Raw genomic sequence first — 26,218 nt, 5'->3', positions numbered from 1 at the left:
AATAAGAAATATCTTCCCTTAGCTCACCAGTAATGATAATTATTTGTTACTGCCCATCATACATCTTTATTCTTAGTTGCTGTTGGCTGTTTGTTTGAGTAAAGTGATGCATGTAGTATGGATGCATTATTTTTCTATTATAGTTGTCATGTTTCATGGTTTTCAGTAATTTTCTTGCCTTGAGGAGGATGGAAGTAATTATTCATGGATTTCATATTTTCATGTTCCCTAATACCTACAGATACTGGGGCATGAGTGTATTCTGAACAGTCATAGAATGGTTTCATGACATGGTTAAGTTTTTGTCATGAAAACAGACTATGTAAGTCTATGGAACAAAATAACATGAGTATATAATGCTTAAAATTTATTAAAAGGTACAAACATGGACGGAGATGGATGGAAGTTATTTTTTTCCCTGCATTAAAAATGGAGATGGACGGAAAAGTTGCTTTTTTCCCCCCTACAAGTTTTAGTTAAATACTGTAACCATCAAAAATTGTATATTATATACAAAGTAAAAAAAAAAAAAAAAAAAAAAAATCTTATTTCCTTTAATATTATAACCAAACCAAACTTGTAGGATTTTCTTACTTATGTGGTTAGCCCGGCACTTAGGTGAACTATTTGTAGTGGCATAGCTTCAAGGTTCATGCCATGCCCTGATATTCCACTTGCAGTCAATCTTAGAGTGCAGTTTCAAGTTGCAGTCAAATTTAAAGTATCTGGATAGTACTTACATAAATGATTTTATGTCACATAAAAAAAAAAAAAAAAAAAAAAAAAAAAAAAAAAAAAAAAAAAATAGTGGGAAATTTACATCTATGAAGTTAGGTGTTCTGAGACATCTCCACCAGTCTGTCTCACCCTTCCAGCTGCTAACTCTGTACAGAGGCCTTATCCTTTCATGTATGGAGTATGCTTCACATGTATGGGGGTTCCACTCATACCACTCTTCTAGACAGGGTGGAATCAAAAGCTTTTAATTTCATCAAATCCTCTCCTCTAACTGACTGTCTTCAGTCTCTTTCTCATTTCTCATGTTGCATCTCTTGCTATCTTCTGCTGCTATTTTCGTGCTAACTGATCTTCTGAACTTGCTAACTGCATCCTTCCCCTCCTCTTGCAGCCTCGCTGCACAAGACTTTTTTTTTCTTTCTCTCACCCCTATTCTCTCCACCTCTCCAATACAAGAGTCAACCAGTATTCTCAATCATTCATCCCTTTCTCTGGTAAACTCTGGAACTCCCTGCCTACTTCTGTATTTCCCCCTTCCTATGACTTGAACTCCTTCAAAAGCGAGGTTACAAGACACTTATCAATCAATTTTTGACTATCGCTTTGGACCCTATTTGGGGACTGGCATCTCAGTGGGCCTTTTTTTTGGGGGGATGGGGGTGGGGTGGGGGATTTTGTTGCCTTTGGCTAGTGTCCCTCCCACATAAAAAATAAATAAATAAACAAATTTAAAAAATAAAATTAAAATAAAATTAAATAAAAATGAATAAATAATAATAATAATAATAATAATAATAATAATAAAAATAAATAAATAAATAAAAATTGGCTTTGCTCAAATGCAACCTATTTTCTATTCTCACCTCGAGCATGTATATTACAATTTGTTTCATTAAATATATTAAGATTAAGATTTGGCTTATATCTATTCAACAAAGTGACACACACACACACACACACACACACACACACACACACACACACACACACACATGTAATTTAGAATTTTACTCTGAAGGTAAAAAGATTTTGTAAGGTAATACACATACATGGTTAATACTGTCAATTCACATTAAAATATGAAATGTAAATTCTTATTTACAACACTTCCAAATCTCAATGGCTTTTAGTGATTGTGCTGAATATGAAAAATAAATGAAACTGTATATACAACAAACAGTTTCATCACTCTTGAGCTGATTTTGTCAGTAGATGATCCTCTGAATGATAACTGACAACATGCCAGCCACACCAACCAGAACCAGGCTTGACCTCAGTGATGATGATCCAAGCTGAAAATAGAAAATATTAAAATTATTTAATAAGTAAATACTACCACAACTTACTTATTACTCAGGGTAAAGTCTAGACTATTTCTGATTTCTTTGTATGAGCATACACACACACACACACACACACACACACACACACACAAAGAGCAGGATTGGCAACTTTACACTTCTATTTTTTTTTCCCCATCTCTCTCTTTTTTTACATGTACCAAGGGCACAAGATATGAGTAAGAATGAGAGGGAAAAGGCCACTACTGGAAAAACAAAGTGGAGCTATAAAAATGGTACCTGCCATATGAAGAAAAATTCAACAGACCTAGTCTGTCATCATGGAGGAAATGTGATAAAGATGTGATATGATGACATTTCAAAGGAAGATTAAAGAATAAATGTTTGAAGGGGATGTTAGGTTTATAATGGATATGTAGAAACAAGAGATCACAGAAGAAAAATGAAGAAAGATAAGATGCCTGAAAGATATCAAGAACACTGTTCTTTCGGATGGACTGAAATCTTGAGCATGTATTGAAGGCGACAGTCCACATTGAGAATAATCATGAATTCATGGTCAAACTTTACAATAAGAAACATGGGAAATAAATCAATATATTTAAAAAAAATCCCAACACTCATTATTTACTGCTATTTATTATACTTGGCATTACACTATCATTTACAGGTATTTATCATACTTGGCAGAGTGAACTTTTCACATTCTGTAAATCATCAGCAGTCATGAATGTGTCATTAAATACACCAATTCTCAAGATAATTTACTCCTTAGTTCTTGATAATGTTTCAGGTACTATCATAAAAAACACTAGAGAGCACTGATCCTTGATTTGCTGGTGAATTGCATATATAATGCTTGTCAAGTCACTTAATCATACAAGATAATCTATTTATTTCTATGGAGGAAGGACACTGGCCAAGGGCAACATAAATCCATTTTTAGAGAAATAGACAGAATATGGGTGAGAGAAAGAAGAAAGTCTTGTGCAGCGAGGCTGCAGGAGGAGGGGAGGCATGCAGTTAGCAACATCAGAAGAGCAGTTAGCATTAAAATAGCGGTAGAAGACAGCTAAAGATGCAACATTGCAGCGATGAGAAAGAGGCTGAAGACAATCAGTTAGAGGAGAGGAGTTGATGAGATGAAAAGCTTTTGATTCCACCCTGTCTAAAAGAGTGGTATGAGTGGAACCCTTCCAGACATCTGAAGCATACTCTATATGTGGATGGATAAGGCCCCAGTACAGAGTTAGCAACTGGGAGGGGGGAGGGGGTAACTGGCAGAGACATCTCAGAACGCCTAACTTCATAGAAGCTGTTTTACCTAGAGAGGAGATGTGAAGTTTCCAGTTTAGATTACAAGAAAAAGACAGACCAAGGATGTTCAGTGTAGAAGAGGGGGACAGTTAAGTGTTACTGAAGAAGAGGGGATAGTTGTCTGGAAGGCTGTGTTGAGTTGATAGATGGAGGAATTGAGTTTTTGAGGCATTGAACAATACCAGGTTTGTGCTGCTCCAATCAGAAATTTTAGAGAGATCAGAAGTCAGGTATTCTGTGGCTTCCCTGCATAAACTGCTTACTTCCTGAAGGGTTGGATGTCTTTGAAAAGACGTGAAAAAGTGCAGGGTGGTATCACCAGCGTAGGAGTGGATAGGACAAGAAGTTTGGTTTAGAAGGTCATTGATGAATAACAAGAGAGTGGAGTGACAGGAGAGAACCCTGAGGAACACCACTGTTAATTGATTTAAAAGAACAGTAACCGTCTACCACAACAGCAATAGAACGGTCAGAAAGGAAACTCGAGATGAAGTTACAGAGAAGGATAGAAGCCATAGGACGGTAGTTTGGAAATCAAAGCTTTGTGCCAGACTCTATCAAAAGCTTTTGATATGTCCAAGGCAACAGCAAAATCTCTAAAAGAGGATGACCATGACTCAGTAAGGAAAGCCAGATCACCAGTAGAGCGGCCTTGATGGAACCCATACAGGCGATCAGATAGAAGGTTGTGAAGCGATAGATGTTTAAGAATCTTCCTATTGAGGATAAATTAAAAAACTTTAGGTAGGGAGGAAATTAAAGCAATAGGACGGTAGTTTGAGGGATTAGAATGGTCACCCTTTTCAGGAACAGGCTGAATGAAGGCAAATTTCCAGCAAGAAGGAAAGGTAGATGTTGACAGACAGAGCTGAAAGAGTTTGACTAGGCAAGGTGCAAGCATGGAGGCACAGTTTCAGAGAACAATAAGAGGGACCCCATCAGGTCCATAAGCCTTCTGAGGGTTTAGACCAGTGAGGGCATGGAAAACATCATTGCGAAGAATTTTAATAGGTAGCATGAAGTAGTCAGAGGGTGGAGGAGAGGGAGGAACAAGCCCAGAATCGTCCAAGGTAGAGTTTTTAGCAAAGGTTTGAGCGAAGAGTTCAGCTTTAGAAATAGATGTGATAGCAGTGGTGCCATCTGGATGAAATAAAGGAGGGAAAGAAGAAGCAAAGTTATTGGAGATATTTTTGGCTAGATGCCAGAAGTCAAGAGGGGAGTTAGATCTTGGAAGATTTTGACACTTTCTGTTAATGAAGGAGTTTTTGGCTAGTTGGAGAACAGACTTGGCATGGTTCCAGGCAGAAATATAAAGTGCATGAGATTCTGGCATAAGTACCTTTTGTGGGTCACCTCTCTATCATGTATAGCATGAGAACAAGCTGTGTTGAACCAAGGTTTGGAAGGTTTAGGTCAAGAAAAAGAGTGAGGAATGTACACCTGCATGCCAGACACTATCACCTCTGTTATGCGCTCAGCACACAAAGACAGGTCTCTGACACGGAAGCAGTAATCATTCCAAGGAAAATCAGCAAAATACCTCCTCAGGTCCCCCCAACTAGCAGAGGCAAATCACCAGAAGCACCTTTGCTTAGGGGGATCCTGAGGAGGGATTGGAGTGATAGGACAAGATACAGATATGAGATTGTGGTTGGAGGAGCCCAATGGAGAAGAGAGGGTGACAGCATAAGCAGAAGGATTAGAGGTCAGGAAAAGGTCAAGAATGTTGGGCGTATCTCCAAGATGGTCAGGAATACAAGTAGGGTGCTGCATTGCTCTAGGTCATGGAGGAGAGCAAAGTTGAAGGCTAGTTCACCAAGATGGTCAGTGAAGGGAGAGGAAAGCCAAAGCTGGTGGTGAACATTGAAGTCTCCAAGAATGGAGATCTCTGCAAAAGGGAAGAGAGTCAGAATGTGCTCCACTTTGGAAGTTATGTAGTCAAAGAATTTCTTATGGTCAGAAGAGTTAGATGAGAGATATACAGCACAGATAAATTTAGTTTGAGAGTGACACTGTAGTCGTAGCCAGATGATGGAAAACTTGGGAGATTCAAGAATGTGGGCAGGAGAACAGGTTAAATCGTTGCGCACATAACTGCAACATCCAGCTTTGGATAAAAAATGAAGGTAGAGAAAGTAGGAGAGAACAAAAAAGGGGCTACTGTGAGTTGCCTCAGACACCTGAGTTTCAGTGAGGAAAAGATGACATTTAGAAGAGGAGAGGTGATGTTTTACAGACTGAAAATTAGATCTTAGACCACAAATGTTGCAGAAGTTAATGAAGAAAAAGTTGATGGGGGTGTCATGACACTTAGGGTCGTCGTCAGAAGGGCAGTCCGACCTGGGGGCATTTGTGGTCCCCTCCCCAGATGGGGACTCCGAGGCTGGTGTAGGAGTCACCATGAATTTTGAAATTTTGAGTGAAGGGTGTGTGTGTGTGTGTGTTATTAGGTGCTTGAAGTTTTGTGTGGAGGAAGAGAGTTGTCTTTAGAGGGCAGGCTGTGACTGCCCCCTTGTGTTGTGAGACACAAAGGGAAACATTCAGTGAGGTCACAGCTGGGTTTAATGATAAGTTCACAGCATCCCCTGATCCAGTGCTTTAGACCTCACTGGGAGTAATTATCGTTTTGGCAGGTGCCTACTGCCTCCTCCTGCCAATCTACCACTGTACACCTCCATTGTAAGCTCCACAAGCTACATACCGTAATGTAATAATTGCAGCGGTCACCTTTACAGCATTCTGCACACGTCCAGTCTTTCCACCAAATCCGCAAACAATTGGGCATGTACTTTGTCATTGTCTGAACACAGTCATCTTTGGTTGCACACCGCTTGCTGATGAAGTATTGCATTGGAGCACCAATTTCCCAGTATGGTGTGCCTGGCAAAATTTGAAAAACGTCATTAAACAGTATGTCATCACGAAGAAAACACCACAAGTGATCCTTATTTGCATGATCTGATGAATAAAATGGAAGGTTAGTTGACATTCATCTAATACTTACTGCCCCATTTGATTTCTGACAGGCAATATTCTTCACCATAGTCACAAGGTTCAACAGTGGTGGTGCATTTCCCTGTATTTTCTTCTTGATCCTTACAGACATAACACTTCTGTCCCAGAACACCTGTAAATAGGAAACAATATAGAAAACTACCCTTTATTTGTGCATACCTTAAGAAATTAAAGATAAAAAATAAATATAACTTGTGTGAGCACAATTAAATTTTTTTAAGGTGAGATATACCTTGCGGAAAAATAATTCTTCAAGAACCATATATCAGTTGCAAAGGTATGGTTGAAGTACATGTTAATTCCAAATTCAAAAGTTGTGTGGGATACTATTAATTAATGTCTGATATAAGATAGCTCGATCATAAAATCAAAAGCCTTTTTATACAGGTGAGTGTTCTGTTTGAAGATACTTGAGTTGATGTTTTAAGATATCTAGAAACAAAACATGAGCTACTATACATCATTGGTTTAGTTTTAATTTCATCCTAACATCACAGCTATGTACCTGTACATATCTTTTCAATCATATTGCATTAGATACTGCAACCACCAATGGACCCTGACTGGATAGAAAGTATAAAAGGCTATTGATGGAAGAATGAGTATAACTAAGCTTAAAAATGTACTCTAACTTAAATCTGCATCTCAGTCCCTAATATATCACTCAACAAGGTCTCAAAGGATTATCAACAAACTGCAATTCTTCCCTAAAGGACCTGACCTCACATACAACTTTGGTAAAACAACATCCCCACCAACCTTGGCCCTAGTTCCCATACAAAGCATCCTCTTGATAATAAATCATTACCTATTTCATTGTGGAGTTCTTGTTATTCTGAGTATCTGTTTGATAATACAACTAGGCTGAGATTTAAAAATGACTAGTTCTTAATGTTTAACGCAAGGATCCCTAAATTTTCGGAATGAGTGCCAGGGGTAGCCAACCAGCTAACCAAGTAAGACTGAATGTTAAACCCTACCTGCTGAGGCAGAATCCTATCACTAAAGCCTCAAAGTAAATCCCTCTTCTTCAACAGTACATTCACCCATGCAATTTCATCTCCTCCGCCCATTCTTTGGTGTTCATAATCCTGAAACCGCTTGAGTCACCAATGAAAGGAGCCACGCCCTGGCCTCACCATGGCCTCTCAGCTTGGAACTACTCATAGGTACATTTCCCACATTACTTTTTTCTTCTCAATTTTGTAAGTGGTCGTAACAAGCCTCAAATTATTAAAAGTTTAAGTTCTCACCTAAAATGCATGCAGCAAGTAGGAAACATTCGACGAACAGGTGTCCAGGCATCGTCCTGTCACTTAAAAGGTATTCCGAAGGAAGGATGCAGTTCACAATATCTTTTGAACTCAAGGGAAGTATTCCCTGTCGTATTGCCGTGCTAGATGCTTCACCACACCTTGCTACATAGCAGTTCGTTGTTCTAGGCGCAACGGGAACCGAACGTAGCGTCAAGGTTACTATAGTAGAGTACGTGCTACGGTCTCCGAGTCCTCTTCTTACTTACGTCTCTTAGCTTCTTTTGCTCCGTTAACTTTTTTTTTTTATTATTATTTCAAACAGATTTTTTTTTTTTTTTTTTTACGTTTTAAATGCGTTTTTATTTATTTTTACTTCACAATTTTCCGTTGTGTTCGGTTGGATTGTGTTTTGAGAACGGTTGGTCACTTCCGAAGGGTCGTCCTATTGGCTTCTGCTCCTTGGAATTTACTATATAATGTAACTCGCATCTGTTTTTGTTTTCAGAGAATTGAGTCGAACCCGTAATATGCCTTTTTTTTTATATTGAATCACCAATTATCATAATATATATATATATATATATATATATATATATATATATATATATATATATATATATATATATATATATATATATATATATATATATATATATATATATATATATATATATATATATATATAGTTTATCTATTTATTGATTGATTTATGGGACAGAACTTTCAATGATAGATTCATGTTTTTGGTCATAACCAGAAACCATCATTGGTAAAAACACCCGTAGTAAGTATACATTTGCTCGTACAGACATTTAAGATTCTTTGTGCTTTATTTATTAATTTATCAACTTAGGCACTTAGGCACTCGAGATTTATCACCTTATTACTCACCAGCACTTTTTGTGTCATATGAAATGGTGTGATATGATATGATAATTATGGTACATGTATATATATGGAGAGAGAGAGAGAGAGAGAGAGAGAGAGAGAGAGAGAGAGAGAGAGAGAGAGAGAGAGAGAGACCTCCAAGAAACTAAACTGAAAGAAAACCGAGAGTTAACCGATCTAGTTTTCCAGCAGGTGTCTTGATACTCTTTCTGAGGCAGTTCAAGTCGTAGGTAGGAGAATATAGAACCAATGAGAGAGTTCCAGTGTGTACCAGTAAGGCCTGTATTCTGAAACACTTCTGCACCGCACCTCCATTTTAATCAAAAGGCTTTAGTTGAAGTTACATGAGTTTTTAGGGTGTTTTTATGGTTCTAGGACAAATTAGTAACATTTGTACATTATTAACACGACTACTAACACTCTTGAGAAGCCAACTAATCATTTCTTTGGCCTTTGAAATTCGTGGTGAGGGAGCAAAGCGTTTCCGAACACAGACAGGCTCAAGAGCGATGGAAGTGCCGATACTATTATGGGTAACTATTGCATTAGTTAGGTGAACAGATAATGAGAGTAGACAGTCTTGTGCGACGAGAGGAGAAGCATGCAATTAGCAGGTCTAGGACAGTAACCATGGATAGAAAGTTGTAAGAGGTGCAACACTGCGACGATGAGCGATGAAAGCTAAATAATTTATTAGAGGGGAGGTGATGGGAAAAAAAAAAAAAAAAAAAAAAAAAAATATATATATATATATATATATATATATATATATATATATATATATATATATATATATATATATATATATATATATATATATATATATATATATATATATATATATATATATATTGATTCCATTATGTTTTAGCAAAGCTGTATGAGTTGAACCTCTCCATATATATGAGATCAGTAACTACTACATGGATCGATAAGATTCCTAGCAGTGGCTGGGAGGAGGAATTAATATGCCCCACAGAACACTTAACTTCATGGAAACTCTTTTAGCAAGAGAAAATATGTGAGATTTCTGGCTGAGGCTTTCAGTGCAGGACAGGCGAAGTATGTTTTGTGTAGAAGAGGGTGATAATACAAGTGTCATTGAATATATAAGAGAGATCATTTACATGTGTGTCGAGTGGACAGTATAGTTCTCTGGGTATTGAACAACATGTTTGCTCTGTCTTATTCTGAAACAATATAAGGGTTAGAAGTTAGGTCTTCTATGCATGGCTTCTCTATGTGATTGGAGAGAGAGAGAGAGAGAGAGAGAGAGAGAGAGAGAGAGAGAGAGAGAGAGAGAGAGAGAGAGAGAGAGAGAGAGAGAGAGAGAGAGAGAGAGAGAGAGATTAGTTTCCACAATACTATTACATAATATCCTGTATCATCATATACAGCAGAAGATGTATAATTCATATTCATATTGTATACTCGGTGTTACATTCAGCACCACTGTTTGAATTGGCCTCATTTGCGCTGTTGTCAAAGTGACTGCCTTTGGAATCCTCCAAAGGCAGTCACTTAGTGTTCTCTGAAAAAAGAAAAAAATGTCTTAACAATCGATTCTGTTTATTATCATATTTCCTGTGATAATACAGGTCTTATCATGCTTTAAAATGTTAAGATTGTTTTGCTTACCAGCTCAATGTTTTTCTTCCTTTCATTGTTTTTTAATCTTTATTCAGTTTCTGTGAAAGTCATTTCGATTGGGATTAATTATAGGTCACTTATGATGTTAAGACTGACATGAACATAATGAGGTAGTTTAGCCAATATACACGAGAATCCGAGATATGGCACCACTGAAAAATCGCCACGCCTGGTCTTGTCTCATTTGCTGAAGCTTGGCTTCAGTTTTCTCGATGTGTCTTGTACATTTCAGTTATGATTCGTTTCAAAATACCAAATTCAGTGCTAATATAGATTTTAGGCCGTTATTAGTACCTAGAAAACTTACAGGACTTGCATTAGACTAACGTGCTAAAGGTATTTTCATGTAATACGAATGTAGGGAACCAAATTTTACATGTAAGAATATGAGTGAGGGTGAATGAAAGTCTGAGGGCGGTGAGCGAGTACGAGTGTGGTGGAGGCAGGCGCGGGGGCTGGCTGGACCAATGCGGAGCGGCGGAGGGAGGCGCGGCTCTCATTGGTGTCGCACTGCCAATCATCGGAAACTGCGCGCTAATACCCAATGTAAGTCCTCAATTATACTCTATAGCTCCTTCCCGCTCACGTTTGATTGGGACCGGACACACGGGACTCTGTGATAGGGGTGAGGAGAGACTCGTATGATAAGAACGACGTTTCCGATGCCTTGTTAGCTCGTCACACAAAGAAAAGGAAGCCATGTTGAGGTAGAAGAGACGTGAGAGGAAGGAAGAGATGCCTGCACATCTCACTCCGGCTACCGAGTGCGTGTGTGTCCTCAAAGGCATGTCTGCTAACCAAAAGGAAATTATTTACACATGGGATTGAACGTATCTTTTAATTGTGTGAAGTTGATACCTTGAGGTGACAGTGCAGCCAATAGGGGAAGAATGCAGTATTTATTGACCCCCAGCGATAGCCAGACATTATCTAAGCAAATTAAAATAGCCTCTGTTGACCTCAGCAGTTGTGCAATGTCAGTAAAACATGCAAAAAAAAAAAAAAAAAAAAAAAAACACACAGTATGATCTAAAGGTTAAGGACAGACGATGGTGTTAGTTATGGAATGTGTCCTAGCCGTGAAGATCAACCGTGGACCAGAAGTCTGCAGTAAACGATGCGGGTCCACCACAGACCATTCACTACATTTCGTAAAGTACTTAAATGGTAAATATTGTGTGCTGAAATTAAAGAGAACTTAGATGTAGCATTTTCTATAGTTAGCTTCTGTTAGTGGTTACCTTTTGATTTCCATTACCATTATCAAATATTTGTGTTAGATGATGATTTGGTAATAGAAATTGGTAAATAATATAATTTTCAGATTTCACCAGATTGGTGGTATTGTTTTGGTACACAGCATCCTTCAGGTACTAAATTTGTACATAGGTATTTTGTGTTGCTCTTATCATTTTGAGCATTTTGACTGTTGAACTATAGATAAGCAAATATAAAACATTGAATTTTGAATGTTTTTAGGGATTCAGTGTGGGAAGTTTATTAGGTCAGGTTTGATTTATGTATTTCTAAAATATCCTTAACTGTTTGTTTAAGGAAATTACGTTACGGAGTTTAGGTGAGGTTCAACAGATGGCAGACTTGGCCATCATAGGGCTAAGTCTTTTACTTTTGTAAAAATAAGTGATTGTGTAAGGAAATGGGCATCATGTTATTAATAATGTAATAAATGGTAATCTATTAAAATTGAATATTTTTGTACGAAAATTAAGGGGATGAAGTTTTTGAAAATATGCGCTCATAATTAAAATAAGATTAGAAGTAGGGAGGAGTTGTTGAAAGCTTCTGGATAATAAACTTTAAATATACTCTAAAGTTTTTATTATTCGTAAACTCTTTTAACACTTCCCGGCACCACATATTAACTAGGTGTTACTATACAAACAGTAAATTTCAAACACAGGCAAAAATTGCCCATGACAGATTTTTGGTAAGCCACATCCTGCAAATTTTGAGACAACAATTTGTATTGATAGAACATGAAGTCCTGATAGGCACATATTGGGTAGTAATTATAATAATAATAATAGTAATAATAATGATTATTATGATTATTATTATGATTATTATTATTATGATTATTATTAAAACTTAATTTTTTTCAGCTCTTGAAGCAGGAATAAATATCACATTGAAGATCATTGGGATTCAGCAAGAAGGATGCAGGCTGTCCAACAGGCAGCCACACAGGTAAGGCAGGTGATCATGGATGGTCACAGTATTATGTAGAGTAGGTAAAAAAATATTGAATATATCATCTCAAGGGAACAGCCATATATATATATATATATATATATATATATATATATATATATATATATATATATATAATGTATATATATATAATAGTTCATAGTGATGCTAGAGTGTGTGTGGGTAGGTGAGCATCAACTTACATGGGTGTCATGGATGTTAATGCTGCCTGAAGTGCGGTGTGCTGGTGGTGCAGACATTTGTGGGCCCAAGCAGTGGGAGGTTTGTTGGAATGCTGCACATTACCTGAACTGTAGTGTGGTAAACACTATATATATATATATATATATATATATATATATATATATATATATATATATATATATATATATATATATATATATATGAATTGAAGTATATCTATGGTCAGTTTCATGAGATGTGTTTTAATATGTGATAGCATATGTTCACATTCACTTACTGTACGAGTATATGGGTACGTGCACAGAGAAAGCAGGATACAGACGCCCTGGTTTCCGGTGCTGACCCGTGCTGGTAGCTGGCATGATAAGGTGTCCACAGAAAATGTGGGTAACTAGTTCTGAACCACATGGTGAGCAACGTGGACATAGGCAGTATCTGTGATCAGTTGCAATCCACCAAGTATGGTAAGAAGTTGAGTTCATTGTCTAATGATGAGTTCATGCAGCTCTATATAGTGTTCATAGAAAACTCAAGAGGAAAAGAAGAGCAGTACATGAGATAAATTTAAAGAGAGAAGAATTTGGAGAATAACATCTTTTCACTAATCTGATTTCAGCCCACAGCCTATCCACCACAACATTATTGTTAGCATGGTGCTAACAGGTTGTCTCATATGCTTTAGCTATCAGCTCAACATCCATCTTGTTCTCCATTCAGCAGAGTAAACCCCACATGGGTTGAGCAGACAAGAATGATCCCAGCAAACAGGAAAGCAGGTTGAAGCAGGCTGCCAGCACCGACATGCTTGAATCTGCTTCTTCTGTGCATGCTTGCACTTGTTAATATGGTGTAATTCTTGGTGCAAGTTGGCACTGGTTGCTTTCTTTGTGCACGCACCTTGTGTTGGAGCATATCTATGATCAGTTTAATTTTGATATAATATTTAGGATCCAAGTTTTTTTTTTTTTTTTTTTTTTTTTTTTTTATAGATCTGCTAGTTTATTGCAGTGAATAATAACTGTTGGAATGCTTTAGGGTGGAGCACATATCATCCAAACTGCTGGAGGTCAGCTGATGCTCCAGACTGTGGGTGGCACAGGCTCAATCCAGGTGGCTCAAGCTGGGGGCACTCAACAACTTCAACAGCTACAGGTTGTACCAGCATCGGGGATACAAGTAAGCTGGCTAGTGTTAGTCCATTGTAATGGGTGGTGAAAAAAAAAAAAATATACAGGATTGAGTTTCACTTCACATGAGTGCCCACTGCCAATTCATATAGTTGTGCTACATTGATTTTCAGGACAATTTTACTATTTGAATTTTATTGAGCCAAGGAAATTATTTATCAGAGCAACAACCATGTAGTGACTGTACCTGCTGGGTCAGCACAGCAAGCACAGATCATCCAGACCTCAGATGGCCAGGCTATTGTGTATCCTATTCAAGTTGATGGTCAAGGAAATATTCTCCATCAACAGTCCACAGGTAAGTATATTCTTTTGTGTGAATTATCACAAAAAGCTGCTTCTGATGTATCGTTCTACTGTATTGCTCTCCTTTGGCATTCTCAGTTCTTTTGTTTCCTCACTAATTTCGTCACTGATCATCTCTGGTTTGTACTACATCCATTATTAGAGACTATCACTAAACATATTGAATTTTCTAAACTGTTGTCTTTTTCATATCCAGTTATTAGTATTTTTCTCTTCTGCTGCTATAAATTTCTCCATATGTTATATAAAATGTGTGTTCTCAGTGTACATCTGTATTGATTGCAGTAGTTAAAACATACACTAATAATTTTTTGTGTTTTTGAAGTTCTGAATCTTTCAGGTAACCTCATCCAGCTTGCAACATCAAATCAAGGAGGCACTGTACAACAGAGTCCTAGCCAAACTAACCAACAAACACCAACAGCAGCAGCAACAGCTCAAAATTCTCAGTCTAACTTAGGAAGTGTGGTTATGGTGAGTACAACATACTTTTCCTGAAAACCTATCTTCATCTTATTGTGGAAAGATGTTTAACAGACCCTTAGGATTTGGGATATTTATTTATCAGATTATCGACTAAATCAGACTCTTTCCTTTCAAGTGTCTCTACAAGCATCTCGCTTCTCACTGATTACATAAGATCCAGTTTATAAGACAGGAATCCAGCTGTGCTAACAGGCTAGATTGTGGTGTACTGTAACAAATACTTAAAGAAAACAAATTAAAAATATTATATATATATATATATATATATATATATATATATATATATATATATATATATATATATATATATATATATATATATATATATATATATATATATATATATATATACACACATATACATACACACATACACACACACACACACACACACACACACACACACACACACACATGATTGTTATAATGCATGTTTTCATAGTGTTTCACCTATTATGCAGAAAAAAAAATCTTACTATGCAGATAGTCTCTGTAGCATGGATTGGAGCAATATAGATCTTGAGATATTTGCATTGTGAGCCACAACCATCCTTCCCAGTCAGGTACTAGTGATTGTTGATGCTATCCCCCACCTTCCTGTCTTCCTACCTCCCTATCACTCTACTGCTTGCTACAGCAAGAGTAAGTTGACTATCACACAGGGCATATTTTCCATGGATTTCTGGTCATGAAATCATGGATTTTAGCATGGACCTACCACTGTGGTCTTGACCAGTGCATTTCTGCAACAAGAAACATGGCTGACCTCTCTCTCTCTCTCTCTCTCTCTCTCTCTCTCTCTCTCTCTCTCTCTCTCTCTCTCTCTCTCTCTCTCTCTCTCTCTCTCTCTCTCTCTCTCTCCATACACCAGTTTTCACTCAGAGTGTGGTTGCTCTGGTCCTAGTGACACTTGATTTATTGAAGCACCGGAAAGAGAAAAGAATGTGGAGGTGGAAATGGCTTGTGAGAAGAATGAAGCATGGTTAAATAATGCAGCTGTTGCAGGAGCTGCATCTTGAGGATGATGACTACATACAATGAATGGGAGTCTGCAAGAGCCAGTTTTATGAAACATTGTACAACCAGTGATACCCAAGAAAGGCACAGGGCTGCTTTGGGATCTGGGATGATTTGTTTATGTTACTGATGCTGATGATTATTACTTATCTGGGGGCCAACAGGACAGAGTGTGAATGATGTATATGTGAGTATGTGGTGCTCTGTCTTAGCTCCCTGATGTGGGATTAGCAGCCTGATATATAGATAGATATTTATCATGGATGTTAACAGGACATATGAGTAAAATAGTGATCCTTTAGTGAAATCTACCATAGCATATATATGTAGTCTTTAGTACAGTAAATTTTTGGTGAAATTGTATGCCATCACATTGCAAAAACACACAAACAAATGAGAAGTATCTCACTACAGGGTATTTTTGCCTGATGTATATACTGATTACTTTTTCTTTGGAAATAGATAAATTATAGCATTATTGAAGAAACTGGTTGCTATTGTGTTAGTGACATTGCAAATATTTCTGAATGGAAACTTATAGGTTCTTACATTGTCTATCAACTTTTCTGTGGTATGGATATATAACTTGAACAAAGAATCATGAATGAAGAAAAATGACGTGTTCATTTTCAGGTTGGTAATGGAGCAGTAGCTCAGTTGCAGCGAATACCTCTACCTGGACCTGAACTTTTAGAGGAAGAGCCCCTTTATGTTAATGCTAAGCAGTACCATAGAATTCTTAAAAGACGACAAGCTAGAGCCAAACTTGAAGGGGATGGTCGGATACCTAAGGAACGAAAAGTGAGTATACCTCGTGTTTTGTTTTCATGATGATGCATTACCACCACCACCACCACCATGATTCAACTGCAGGAGATAGGCTTTCTTCTCACTTCTCTGGTCAGTCTCTGTCAGCTGGCTATCTATTTCAGACTAGCCCAGCAAAATTTTTCATCACTCCTGGAGGAGGGTTTTGTGGAATGGTGTAACTCTCATGCTACAATTGTATGCCATACATTTTCCTGCATTTTATGCTTTGACATGCTGCCTTTATTTGTTCAGAAATTCTGCTCACTCTCAAAGAGTCATGACATTTCTTCCTTTTGGAAGAGTTGGCCAGATGATACATAAGAACCTTGAATGCACTCAGAAAATGCTGTTGTTCTCTTATGGGTGTGACCAAAGTGCCAAATTTTATTTTGCTAAATATATTCAATCTTTACAAGGTATGATATATTTTAAAACTGAATTTTTAAGATAAAAACATTTGAATCATGCAGGTAATGAAGTAGTGGGAGAAAATATTTTGTCCCTTTGCTATTTAAAAAAAAACTATAAATCAGAGAAGATTGTACTGTGCCTTTTAGGTCATCATGAGTTATGAGAATGTCATTTGTAAAGGATCATATATTAAAAAGTGAAGTGATAGATTAACATTTTCAAGGTGATTACTTCTCATCCATATTGTCTTCTACAGAAATATCTCCATGAGTCAAGGCATAGACATGCAATGAACAGGATACGAGGCGAAGGGGGAAGGTTTCACAAAGGATCGTAAGTAGTTTTATGTGCATTTGTTCCTTAGACAAGTAATTACTTACACTTATGGTCAGCAGATTGTTTTGGAATGCTTTGTGTCACTAAGTACAATACCCCAGTTTGTACATTACTTTATTAAGAGAATGATTTTTAAATAATTTCATCATATCCAATCCAGTAGCCTGAATGTGTCCTTTGGCTGTTTAATGTGTTGAGTAAAAGTTCTTAAAAATTCATTGAGAGTAAAAAGTTACATTATATATATATATATATATATATATATATATATATATAATATATATATATATATATATATATATATATATATATATATATATATATATATATATATATATATATATGTACACATTATAGTAATGATTCTTGAGTATTGAAGACATTAAATTATTAATTAATCCATTCATATAAGTGTTACTTAATGGCACTAGAAGCATTCTTTAAACTTACAATTATTTATATTCAGTGATTTTATGTATATTCAGTGATTTTATTTGTATGGTTGAAAGGACTGCATGTTGATTAAAAATATGGTGTGAATCATTATGCAGTACAGATGAGGATTTTCTCTCTCTCTCTCTCTCTCTCTCTCTCTCTCTCTCTCTCTCTCTCTCTCTCTCTCTCTCTCTCTCTCTCTCTCTCTCTCTCTCTCTGCCCAGTTAAATATATGGTGAAGCTTTGCATTTCCATGTCCTAGTACAAATGAAGGCTTGAAAATATAAGCATTACTCTGAGCCTGACATGAAATATACTGAAGTCTCTCTCTCTCTCTCTCTCTCTCTCTCTCTCTCTCTCTCTCTCTCTCTCTCTCTCTCTCTCTCTCTCTCTCTCTCTCTCTCTCTCTCTCTCTCTCTCCCTCCTAATCATTAAGAAGTGGTGTCTTGCCACTTTATAGAATAATTGATCCCTGTCATTGCAAAATCAAAGTACTTTAAGTTCAGAAAACTTTAATATCTGTGTGTATTGTGGATACTACTTCTAGAAAGTTAAAATGTTGAAGAATAGCTGGGTTGAGAAAATTGATGATAATTAGCAACCAGGGATATTATAGTGATATTGTAATGAAACAGGTGGTGACACTAGTTAGTATTTAAAAGATGTATTTGTATGAAACCAAATACAGAGATAGGATGTAACAGGCTGGCTACTCTCAGACTCTGACTATGTCATTTTGTTGTTGTGGATGACCAAGCTGGATGCCGTACACTGCAACATCTCTTGTGGTTAAAAGCTGTGCCCACGGAGTACGAATATTGTGTCTGTCCCCTTTCTCTCTCTCTCTCTCTCTCTCTCTCTCTCTCTCTCTCTACATGTGCATTAGGAGGCAGCACTGTCACAGCCCTGATAAGTTAGGGAACCTGGACATAAAATAAGAAAAAAAAAGAATTATAATAATGATGTGTAGGCCATACAGCATACAGAAACATTAGCTTCATCAATACAAAACAACATTCCCAATGGCATTTGACAATGCCCTCTCTTTTCCTCCAAACCTAACTGTCTAAGTTTAGCAAAAGATTCAGGTAATAGAGATGAGTTTTTTGAGGTGATTGCTATTTGAACAGAATGGATGGTGTTGACAGTATTGACAATGAATGTGGTAGAAATCCAAAGTATATTTATAGAAAAAGGGCTGTTTTTCTTACTGTACTTGTAGAAAAGATGGGCGCTCATTGAAACTAGCCAGTGTTCTTCTAATTGAGCTGATTCTGTAAATTATTAGTATTTGAAAAAAAAAATTATATATATATATATATATATATATATATATATATATATATATATATATATATATATATATATATATATATATATATATATATATATATATATATATATATATATATATATATATATATATATATATATATATATATATATATATATGCTGCCTATTTTATTATGCTGGATATTCCATGAGGAAAGCCACTTACTTAAAGTTGGAAATATTTTATGGTCAAATGCTTTTAACACCACGGTTTAGAGTTACAGGACATTTAAATATGAATGTGCATCATTGGCAGAGTGGTTACACAAACTGTTCTGCAATGCCCAGCTGATAGCTGTAGTCACATGTAGTTTGTTATATTTTAACCATTAACTGCTGCAATGATATGCTGCACTTTTTAAATTTATTTTTATCTTTATTTTAAAAGATCTTGTTGTGTAATAAAGTAACATTCTCAAGATGGCAAAGCTCACCATTGCTGCCCTACCAGGCTACCTCTCTCCCTCCCTCTTGCATGTTCCCTGCTGTTCATATTTAAATGTCCTTTAACTTCTAAACCATATAAAAGCATTTGATCATATAATACTTTACACTTACAGTGACTTGATCATTCATTTCTGAGAGTATGTGACTTTCCTTATGGGACACCCTATATAATACCCTCCCAAGTTTCATGCCATTTGAGTTGGCAGAAAAAGTATGTGCCACACAACAGTAATTAATTATCAGTCAGTGTGAGAGAGAGAGAGAGAGAGAGAGAGAGAGAGAGAGAGAGAGAGAGAGTCAGTATATTTCAAGTTTTGCATCATTCTTTGTACTTAAAAAATTTCTTCTATTTATTATGGTCCTTGTTTGAATTCAAGAATCTTAGATGCTTATAGTTTGATGAACATCTCACTTATAATATGCTGTGTGGTCAAGATTTTTATAAGTTTGATGCAGCATACAATTTTTCTTTTAACTTGGTGTTAAAAGTGTGCTCTTTAAAACCTGACCCAATACAGAGAAAAACAGGAATGAAAGGGAAACCATAAAGTTTAGATTTGATAATTTTTCACATCCAAACCAATTCAGTATTAGATTTTTACTAGATATTTGTAAAATGGTTTGTATATTTACAGCTTTTACTGTTTTATTATCAGTTTTATATCACATCCATATTGTTTTCCACTTTCTTGAGTGAATTGACAGATGGTAACACGTTTATTCATAGACTGTGATATCCACACGAACTGTCTGTTGCTTTGAGTAATGCTTCAATGCCCTCACAGTGGGAAATGTATTTGGTAGGGGTGAAATCAGGAGTGTACATCAGACCAAAATCAAAGAACTGGAAATGCTTGTGCCTAACCAGGTGGATTCAGCATTGATTGGATACAAGAAAGAACTTACATGTATGCGTAGATCACAAGTAAGAGTTTCCTCAAGTGATGAACATTGGTGTCATTCATTGCAGTAGACAGTTAGTGTGGGTGTTATTTTTGCTTTTGTATGAGAGTTTTCCTCCTGAAAACCAATATTCATTGCTTTTTCAGTAAAAGTGATGTATGGAAAGTTCTTAATTTTCAAAGTAAAGTTGCTTGCCTTAGTTCCATAAATGGATTTTCTCCTTTTTGCAGCGCCAATACCATCCGTAATAATAACTTCTCAGACAGAAACCACTCGAGGTGAGTTGCCTAGAAGTGTGAATTGGTTTCACAATAGAAAGGAAGAACATGAATCATTGTCAAATTTTGTTATGATGTAATTGTTCATAAGCTTCAGGGCCCTTATTTACAAAGATTCTTCAGTGGAGGGATTGTGCTTAGTACAAAAGTTATGCCTAGTTTTGTGCTTCAGTTTCCAACTGTGCTTATTATTGTGCTTAAGTTAAACACAAAGTTAAGCTTGGTCTGGGAGATGCTTAACTTTTAACTTAACTCAAGAAAGCAAGATGGGTAACCATCAAGGAACTTAAGAAAGCAAGATGGGTGACCATCAAGGAGCCTAAGCCCACCACCTCAAGAATTATTGGCCCCATAAGGATGATCTCAGTGACCTGAGTGACACAGAACTATTGAAAAAAAATATAGACTAGAGCATGCAGGAGTGTTACTTGTGACAGATTTAGTGAGATGCCTCGGAGAGCCCTACTGGAAGGAATGCTGCACCGACATGAGAAATGAAGTGATGATTTCACTATGTCATTTAGCATCACTGATGATCTTGGCCATTTCTTTGCCCTGTTGTTGCCATGCATCTCATTTACCTTTTTGGTAATAGAGGCCCATGCAGCTTTTTTTTAGTGTCTCTGAGTGAAGGGCTAGATTTCCCCTTTAGACTACTTTCCTCATGTACTGACTAGATGAGGAGTAAAATCTCATCACGAGTCCAACTGGGTTTCCTCTAATGGCCTTTTCACCTTAGCAGTCGTTATCTCCTCCATACTAAAGGAAAAGGATGGGTAGGAAGTGATGGAGTTACTAAGTGTTAGCACTGGTGGCCCTGCAGCCTTAAGGTTGTACATTATGAGACAAAATGCTTGCACCCTCTGCAGGATCTAATTTGCTTATAAGAAGACTGACTTTATCCCTATAAAGTCAAAGGTAAATTATTATTTCTTGTTATTCATCTCAAAAAAAAAAATAAATAAATAATAAATAAATAATAATAATAATAACAAAATTTAGAAATGCAAAATTTTACTATTTTGCGCTATCACCATTTTGTACTCTATTTGTTCTGTACTTAAGTTTTACACATAAGTACAGTTTTAAGGTAAGCACAACTTAAGGCAGAACTCTGAGCAAAATTCTAAGCATCTTTGTAAATATGGCCCCAGATTTATAAGCTTTTGTGGAAATATAATAGATAGCACAAAAAGATATGAATAAACGATTATGGTTTGTCATTTCCATCTTACATGAAATGTATAGAAATATGACAGCATAGCACAAGCAGGTAGCTGTAGTAAACAGGATTTACCAATAATTATGTGTGGCTTGGTGCACAGTCAGTAGATTTCAATCATGTGCAAGGTCATGGAAAATAACTTTTTGTCTCTGGCATTATTTGGTAGTTCTATTATTCTGTTGATGTTTCAAGTCTGTAAGAAGTGCTTGTGAATCTGTTTGTTTTATTATTTGGAAAAGGAAAATGTGCCTTGTATTAATTCCTGTATTCTTATCTGACAGAGAAGACATGATGGACAATTTAGGAGGCTTAGGGCTACAGGTAAGATATTCTGTTTATTCCCATATACAGTCCACTCTTTAAAGAATAGTTAAGGAATTTGTTCCTTGGATGTCCTCACTATACTGTAGATGATTCCAAGAGTGACTTTTCTGATGATATTTGTGACATTTGTCTTCAGTTTTGTTTTATGATAATATTACAGTGATTTAAAAGCTTGAGGACTTATTTATTCTTTTGTTGCTAATTCTTTAATTTCAGAATGGCATGGATGAACTCATCACTGGAGACACAGTGCCAGCTCGTGTGACTGACACCAAAGTGTTTGTTAGCTGAGGCATCACAGGCCTTTCTATTATCAGGTGAGCATATAAAACAACATTGTTAAAATATAACTTGATTTCCAGTAGTTCACTATAACTTCTACTTTTCTACAAAGTCTGAGGTATTTTTGTTAATGTGTGTCTACCTCTGCTGCCTAGCTCCCTCTGGGAGCACACCTGAAGTGGATAGACACAGCATAAGAGCCTCTCCTGGTCCAAACATGATCTTGCTCGTTAAAGACCCCTACTTCTTTAAACACCTATCACTTATATAATCCTTTATCTTCACTTCCATCTCCCAAGTGGTCTTCTGTCTTACTAGCATCTTTGCTTTCACTTACTTACTATGTGTATCTATACAGGGGTTTCTTTTGAGGAAAGTCACTTATTCACAGAAATGAAATATCAAGTCATTCTAAATCATAAATATTCTTATTGTCAAATGCTTTTAATGTCATTGTCTAGAAGTTATAGTTCTTACCTCCTCACTTCTTATCCTATCTCTCCATGTTATCCCAATCATACTCTTCAAACACTTAATTTCCATTACATTTAACAATTTCTTCTCTGCTACTCCCTTGTTCCATGTTTCAGCGGCATACAGCACAATGGGCACCACTTACCTTGTATTCCTTTGATAGGACAAAAAGTTTAGTTGAGATCATTTATGACTAACAGGACAGAGCCAGGGCTGGAGAGAACAGAATGTGAAAACCACAATATTAATAGGTGTTGGAGAAAACATGTGCTGTTTAGCAGTGCAGCAACAGAATTAACAGAAAAGAAACTTGTGATAAACTAAACATAAGGTGTGAATTAGAATGACCATGTACACTCCTGCACACCAGACAAATCCAAATACCAGTTTATGAGAGTAGTAGTAGTACTGTCAAAACTATATATCAGTACCATTTTGCTTATATTTACTTTTTCTATTAAAATTTACTCAGGGTGATGATTTCCTTATTTGCAGGAAATAATACTCATTATGATAAGAAATAATATTGATATATGAGGGATCAAGAGCTGAAGGGGTGAATGTGCCAAAACATAGCTTTGAGCTATGGGATTCTAAAGTTTCACAACAGTGCTATTTCATCAGAAATTGCATTATATGATTTTTTTCTCTTTCTCTTTATGTAGGAGGGACACTGGCCAAGGGCAACAAAAATTCAATAAGAAAAGAAAAAAAAAAAAAAGCCACTGAGATGCTGGTCCTTCAATAGGGTCCAAAGTGGTAGTCAAAAACTGAAGGATAAGTGTCTTGAAACCTCCCTCGTGAAGGAGTTCAAGCCATAGGAAGGTGGAAATACAGAAGCAGGCAGGGAGTTCCATAGTTTACCAGAGAAAGGGATGAATAATTGAGAATACTGGTTAACTCTTGCATTAGAGAGGTGGACAGAATAGGGGTGAGAGAAAGAAGAAAGTCTTGTGCAGTGAGGCCATGGGAGGAGGGGAGGCATGCAGTTAGCAACATCAGAAGAGCAGTTAGCATAAAAATATTGGTAGAAGATAGCAAGAGATGCAAAATTGTGGCAATGAGAAAGAGACTGAAGACAGTCAGTTAGAGGAGAGGAGTTGATGAGATGATTCCACCCTGTCCAGAAGAGCAGTATGAGTGGAACCCCCAGACATGTGAAGCATACTCCATACATGGACAGATAAGGCCCATGTACTGAGTTAGCAGTTGAGGGGGGTGAGAAAAACTGGCGGAGATGTCTCAGAATGCCCAACTTCATAGAAGCTGTTTTAGCTAGAGATGAGATATGAAGTTTCCAGTTTAGGTTATAAGAAAAAGACAGACAGAGGATGTTCAGTGTAGAAGAGGGGGACAGTTGAGTGTCTTTAAAGAAGAGGGAATAGTTGTCTGGAAGATTGTGTTGAGTTGCTAGATGGAGGAATCAAGTTTTTGAGGTATTGAACAATACCAAGTTTGCTCTGCCACAATCAGAAATTTTAGAGAGATCAGAAGTCAGGCGTTCTATGGCTTCCCTGCGTGGACTGTTTATTTCATGAAGGGTTGGACATCTTATTATGTAGTATATGTTATAACATGTTTTACATCACATTTTACTTAACACGTATTATAACATGTTATTTGATACACAACATGTAAGCAAAGTGTGATTTATGATGAAATGGCACTTTTGTGAAACTTTAAAGCCCCATAACTCAAAACTATGTTCTGGCATGTTTATGCCTTTGGCTGTAGATGCCTCATGTTCAGCCTCATTGAAATTCTGTTGACCATTCTGTTGTAAGAGAGAGAGAGAGAGAGAGAGAGAGAGAGAGAATAATCATATTTTTGTGGAAATATATATATATATATATATATATATATATATATATATATATATATATATATATATATATATATATATATATATATGTGTGTGTGTGTGTGTGTGTGTGTGTGTATATATATATATATATATATATATATATATATATATATATATATATATATATATATATATATATAAATGGTGGGGGATCTACTTATTTGTTGACTTTTTATCCCCAGATAAGGATTGAAGATATATGCATTCTGATCTCTGGCTGCAAGTTTGTAGTGATTACAAAAGAATGATGTTCTGTATGATGCCATGGAATCAACATCTTATCATGCTAAGTACAAGAGTTTGTCATATGCAACTTGTGATACACATATGGTGTTTGAGATTGGGATTGTGCTCTATTTATTGTAGAATTAGGCATGACCTGTAATGTGTGTGGCATTTTAAGAGGTTTGACATTGGAAATGATCTCATCTTCATGTAAGGAGTTTGGTACTTTAATCAATCTTGTTTTTGTTGTCATAAGTTGTGTAACAATACCTGTAAATTACAGGCTGTATGATTTGGTCACTGACAATAATACTTGACTCCTTATAAGCTATTAGAATGTGAACACCAATAAGTCACAGCAATCTTGTCTTGTCCAAGAGTAACTTTCATCATCAGCAATAAATTTTAATGCTTTATATTTCAACATTTGGTATGACCTCAGTCAAGTTTCTTTTACACTCTCATTTCATAATGTAAAATCATACAAGAAAACTGTGATAGTAACTTGGGATTTAAAATTTAATCTGTAGTCAACTCTGTGCCTCTTGAAGTTGATGTTAGGCAAAAAGATCTAAAAAAAATGATAAGGAAATAGGGAATAAGATACTGTTATACCATGATGTGCAGGGAATTACTTTTTGTTGAGCCTTGGCACTAATTCATGTATCATATTTACATATTCAGTGATTTACATTTTTTGTCCCTTGAAATTCATAATTACAAGGAGAACTAGTGATCAATAATATTTATTTACAGTTGAATATTATAGTGACCATACATATATTATTATAGAAAATATGCATTGAATATAATGCATCAATAAAAAGAGTAATTTTTCTATATCTTGTTTACTTACTTTTCTGTTTCAAGTTATGATATTGAATGAAGGTACAAGAATTAGGAATTTCACACCTGCAGTTTATAAAATGATCTTTGTAATGCAGATGTCCACTAGGGTTGAAAAGCTTTCCTTTGTAAAAGAAGATATGGTTATATTTTATAAACATACTGGCTATGGTATTTTATAAAGAACAGTAAAATATGTCAATCTGGGTTATATATATATGTTTCATGCAATCCACCTTGTTTAAGTTGTAAGAAATGACATGTGATTAACTATTATTTTTCATGGCTTTGTTAGGACATGAGAGAGTTGGACTGAACTAGATAGAAAGCTTCCACAATGTTTTCATACATGGAGTCTTAGGGTTTTAGAACTATCAGAAATACATATATCCGTCCACTGTTTTATACTCTTTCTTGATAAAAATCAGGAGTTTTTCATCTCCAGATAG

General features: G+C 36.2%; 2 protein-coding genes across 11 annotated transcripts; one reads left to right on the top strand and one right to left on the bottom strand.

The window, feature by feature from the left end:
• Positions 1 to 354: 354 nt before the first annotated feature.
• LOC135103059 (uncharacterized) lies at positions 355 to 7,924 on the bottom strand. Its single transcript, XM_064009007.1, has 4 exons — positions 7,625 to 7,924; positions 6,361 to 6,483; positions 6,058 to 6,236; positions 355 to 2,030 (listed from the first exon to the last, which is right to left on the bottom strand). Exons 1-4 carry the CDS (start codon positions 7,674 to 7,676, stop codon positions 1,944 to 1,946), a joined length of 441 nt encoding a protein of 146 aa, XP_063865077.1. The 5' UTR covers positions 7,677 to 7,924; the 3' UTR covers positions 355 to 1,943.
• Positions 7,925 to 10,398: 2,474 nt separating this feature from the next.
• LOC135103057 (nuclear transcription factor Y subunit alpha-like) lies at positions 10,399 to 25,982 on the top strand. Of its 10 annotated transcripts, none has more exons than XM_064008992.1 (11): positions 10,399 to 10,711; positions 12,289 to 12,373; positions 13,616 to 13,756; positions 13,930 to 14,065; positions 14,399 to 14,547; positions 16,210 to 16,377; positions 17,054 to 17,130; positions 20,482 to 20,529; positions 22,036 to 22,075; positions 22,295 to 22,395; positions 24,881 to 25,982. In XM_064008992.1, the coding sequence occupies exons 2-10, from the start codon at positions 12,344 to 12,346 to the stop codon at positions 22,367 to 22,369; spliced, it is 864 nt and encodes a 287-aa protein (XP_063865062.1). In that variant the 5' UTR covers positions 10,399 to 10,711; positions 12,289 to 12,343; the 3' UTR covers positions 22,370 to 22,395; positions 24,881 to 25,982. The 10 variants fall into 10 exon arrangements, with proteins under 10 accessions (XP_063865062.1, XP_063865070.1, XP_063865069.1 ...); XM_064008999.1 differs by having other exon boundaries at positions 10,413 to 10,711; positions 14,414 to 14,547; XM_064008993.1 differs by lacking the exon at positions 10,399 to 10,711 and adding an exon at positions 10,728 to 10,790.
• Positions 25,983 to 26,218: the final 236 nt, after the last annotated feature.

Source organism: Scylla paramamosain, chromosome 8 (genome assembly GCF_035594125.1).
Source record: "Scylla paramamosain isolate STU-SP2022 chromosome 8, ASM3559412v1, whole genome shotgun sequence".
In the NCBI taxonomy this organism is placed as follows: domain Eukaryota; kingdom Metazoa; phylum Arthropoda; class Malacostraca; order Decapoda; family Portunidae; genus Scylla; species Scylla paramamosain.
This window is presented reverse-complemented; position numbering and strand designations above follow the sequence as displayed.

What these genes read in the sequence shown, in the direction of transcription:
- LOC135103059 (XM_064009007.1), bottom strand. Translation starts at nt 7,676, where the DNA reads ATGCCTGGACACCTGTTCGTCGAATGTTTCCTACTTGCTGCATGCATT. An exon ending in ACTTGCTGCATGCATTTTAG is followed by an intron (nt 6,484 to 7,624) that starts GTGAGAACTTAA and finishes TCCTATTTACAG; the next exon opens with GTGTTCTGGGACAGAAGTGT. An exon ending in GTCAGAAATCAAATGGGGCA is followed by an intron (nt 6,237 to 6,360) that starts GTAAGTATTAGA and finishes AAATTTTGCCAG; the next exon opens with GCACACCATACTGGGAAATT.
- LOC135103057 (XM_064008992.1), top strand. Translation starts at nt 12,344, where the DNA reads ATGCAGGCTGTCCAACAGGCAGCCACACAG. An exon ending in GGATACCTAAGGAACGAAAA is followed by an intron (nt 16,378 to 17,053) that starts GTGAGTATACCT and finishes TGTCTTCTACAG; the next exon opens with AAATATCTCCATGAGTCAAG. An exon ending in GGAAGGTTTCACAAAGGATC is followed by an intron (nt 17,131 to 20,481) that starts GTAAGTAGTTTT and finishes TCCTTTTTGCAG; the next exon opens with CGCCAATACCATCCGTAATA.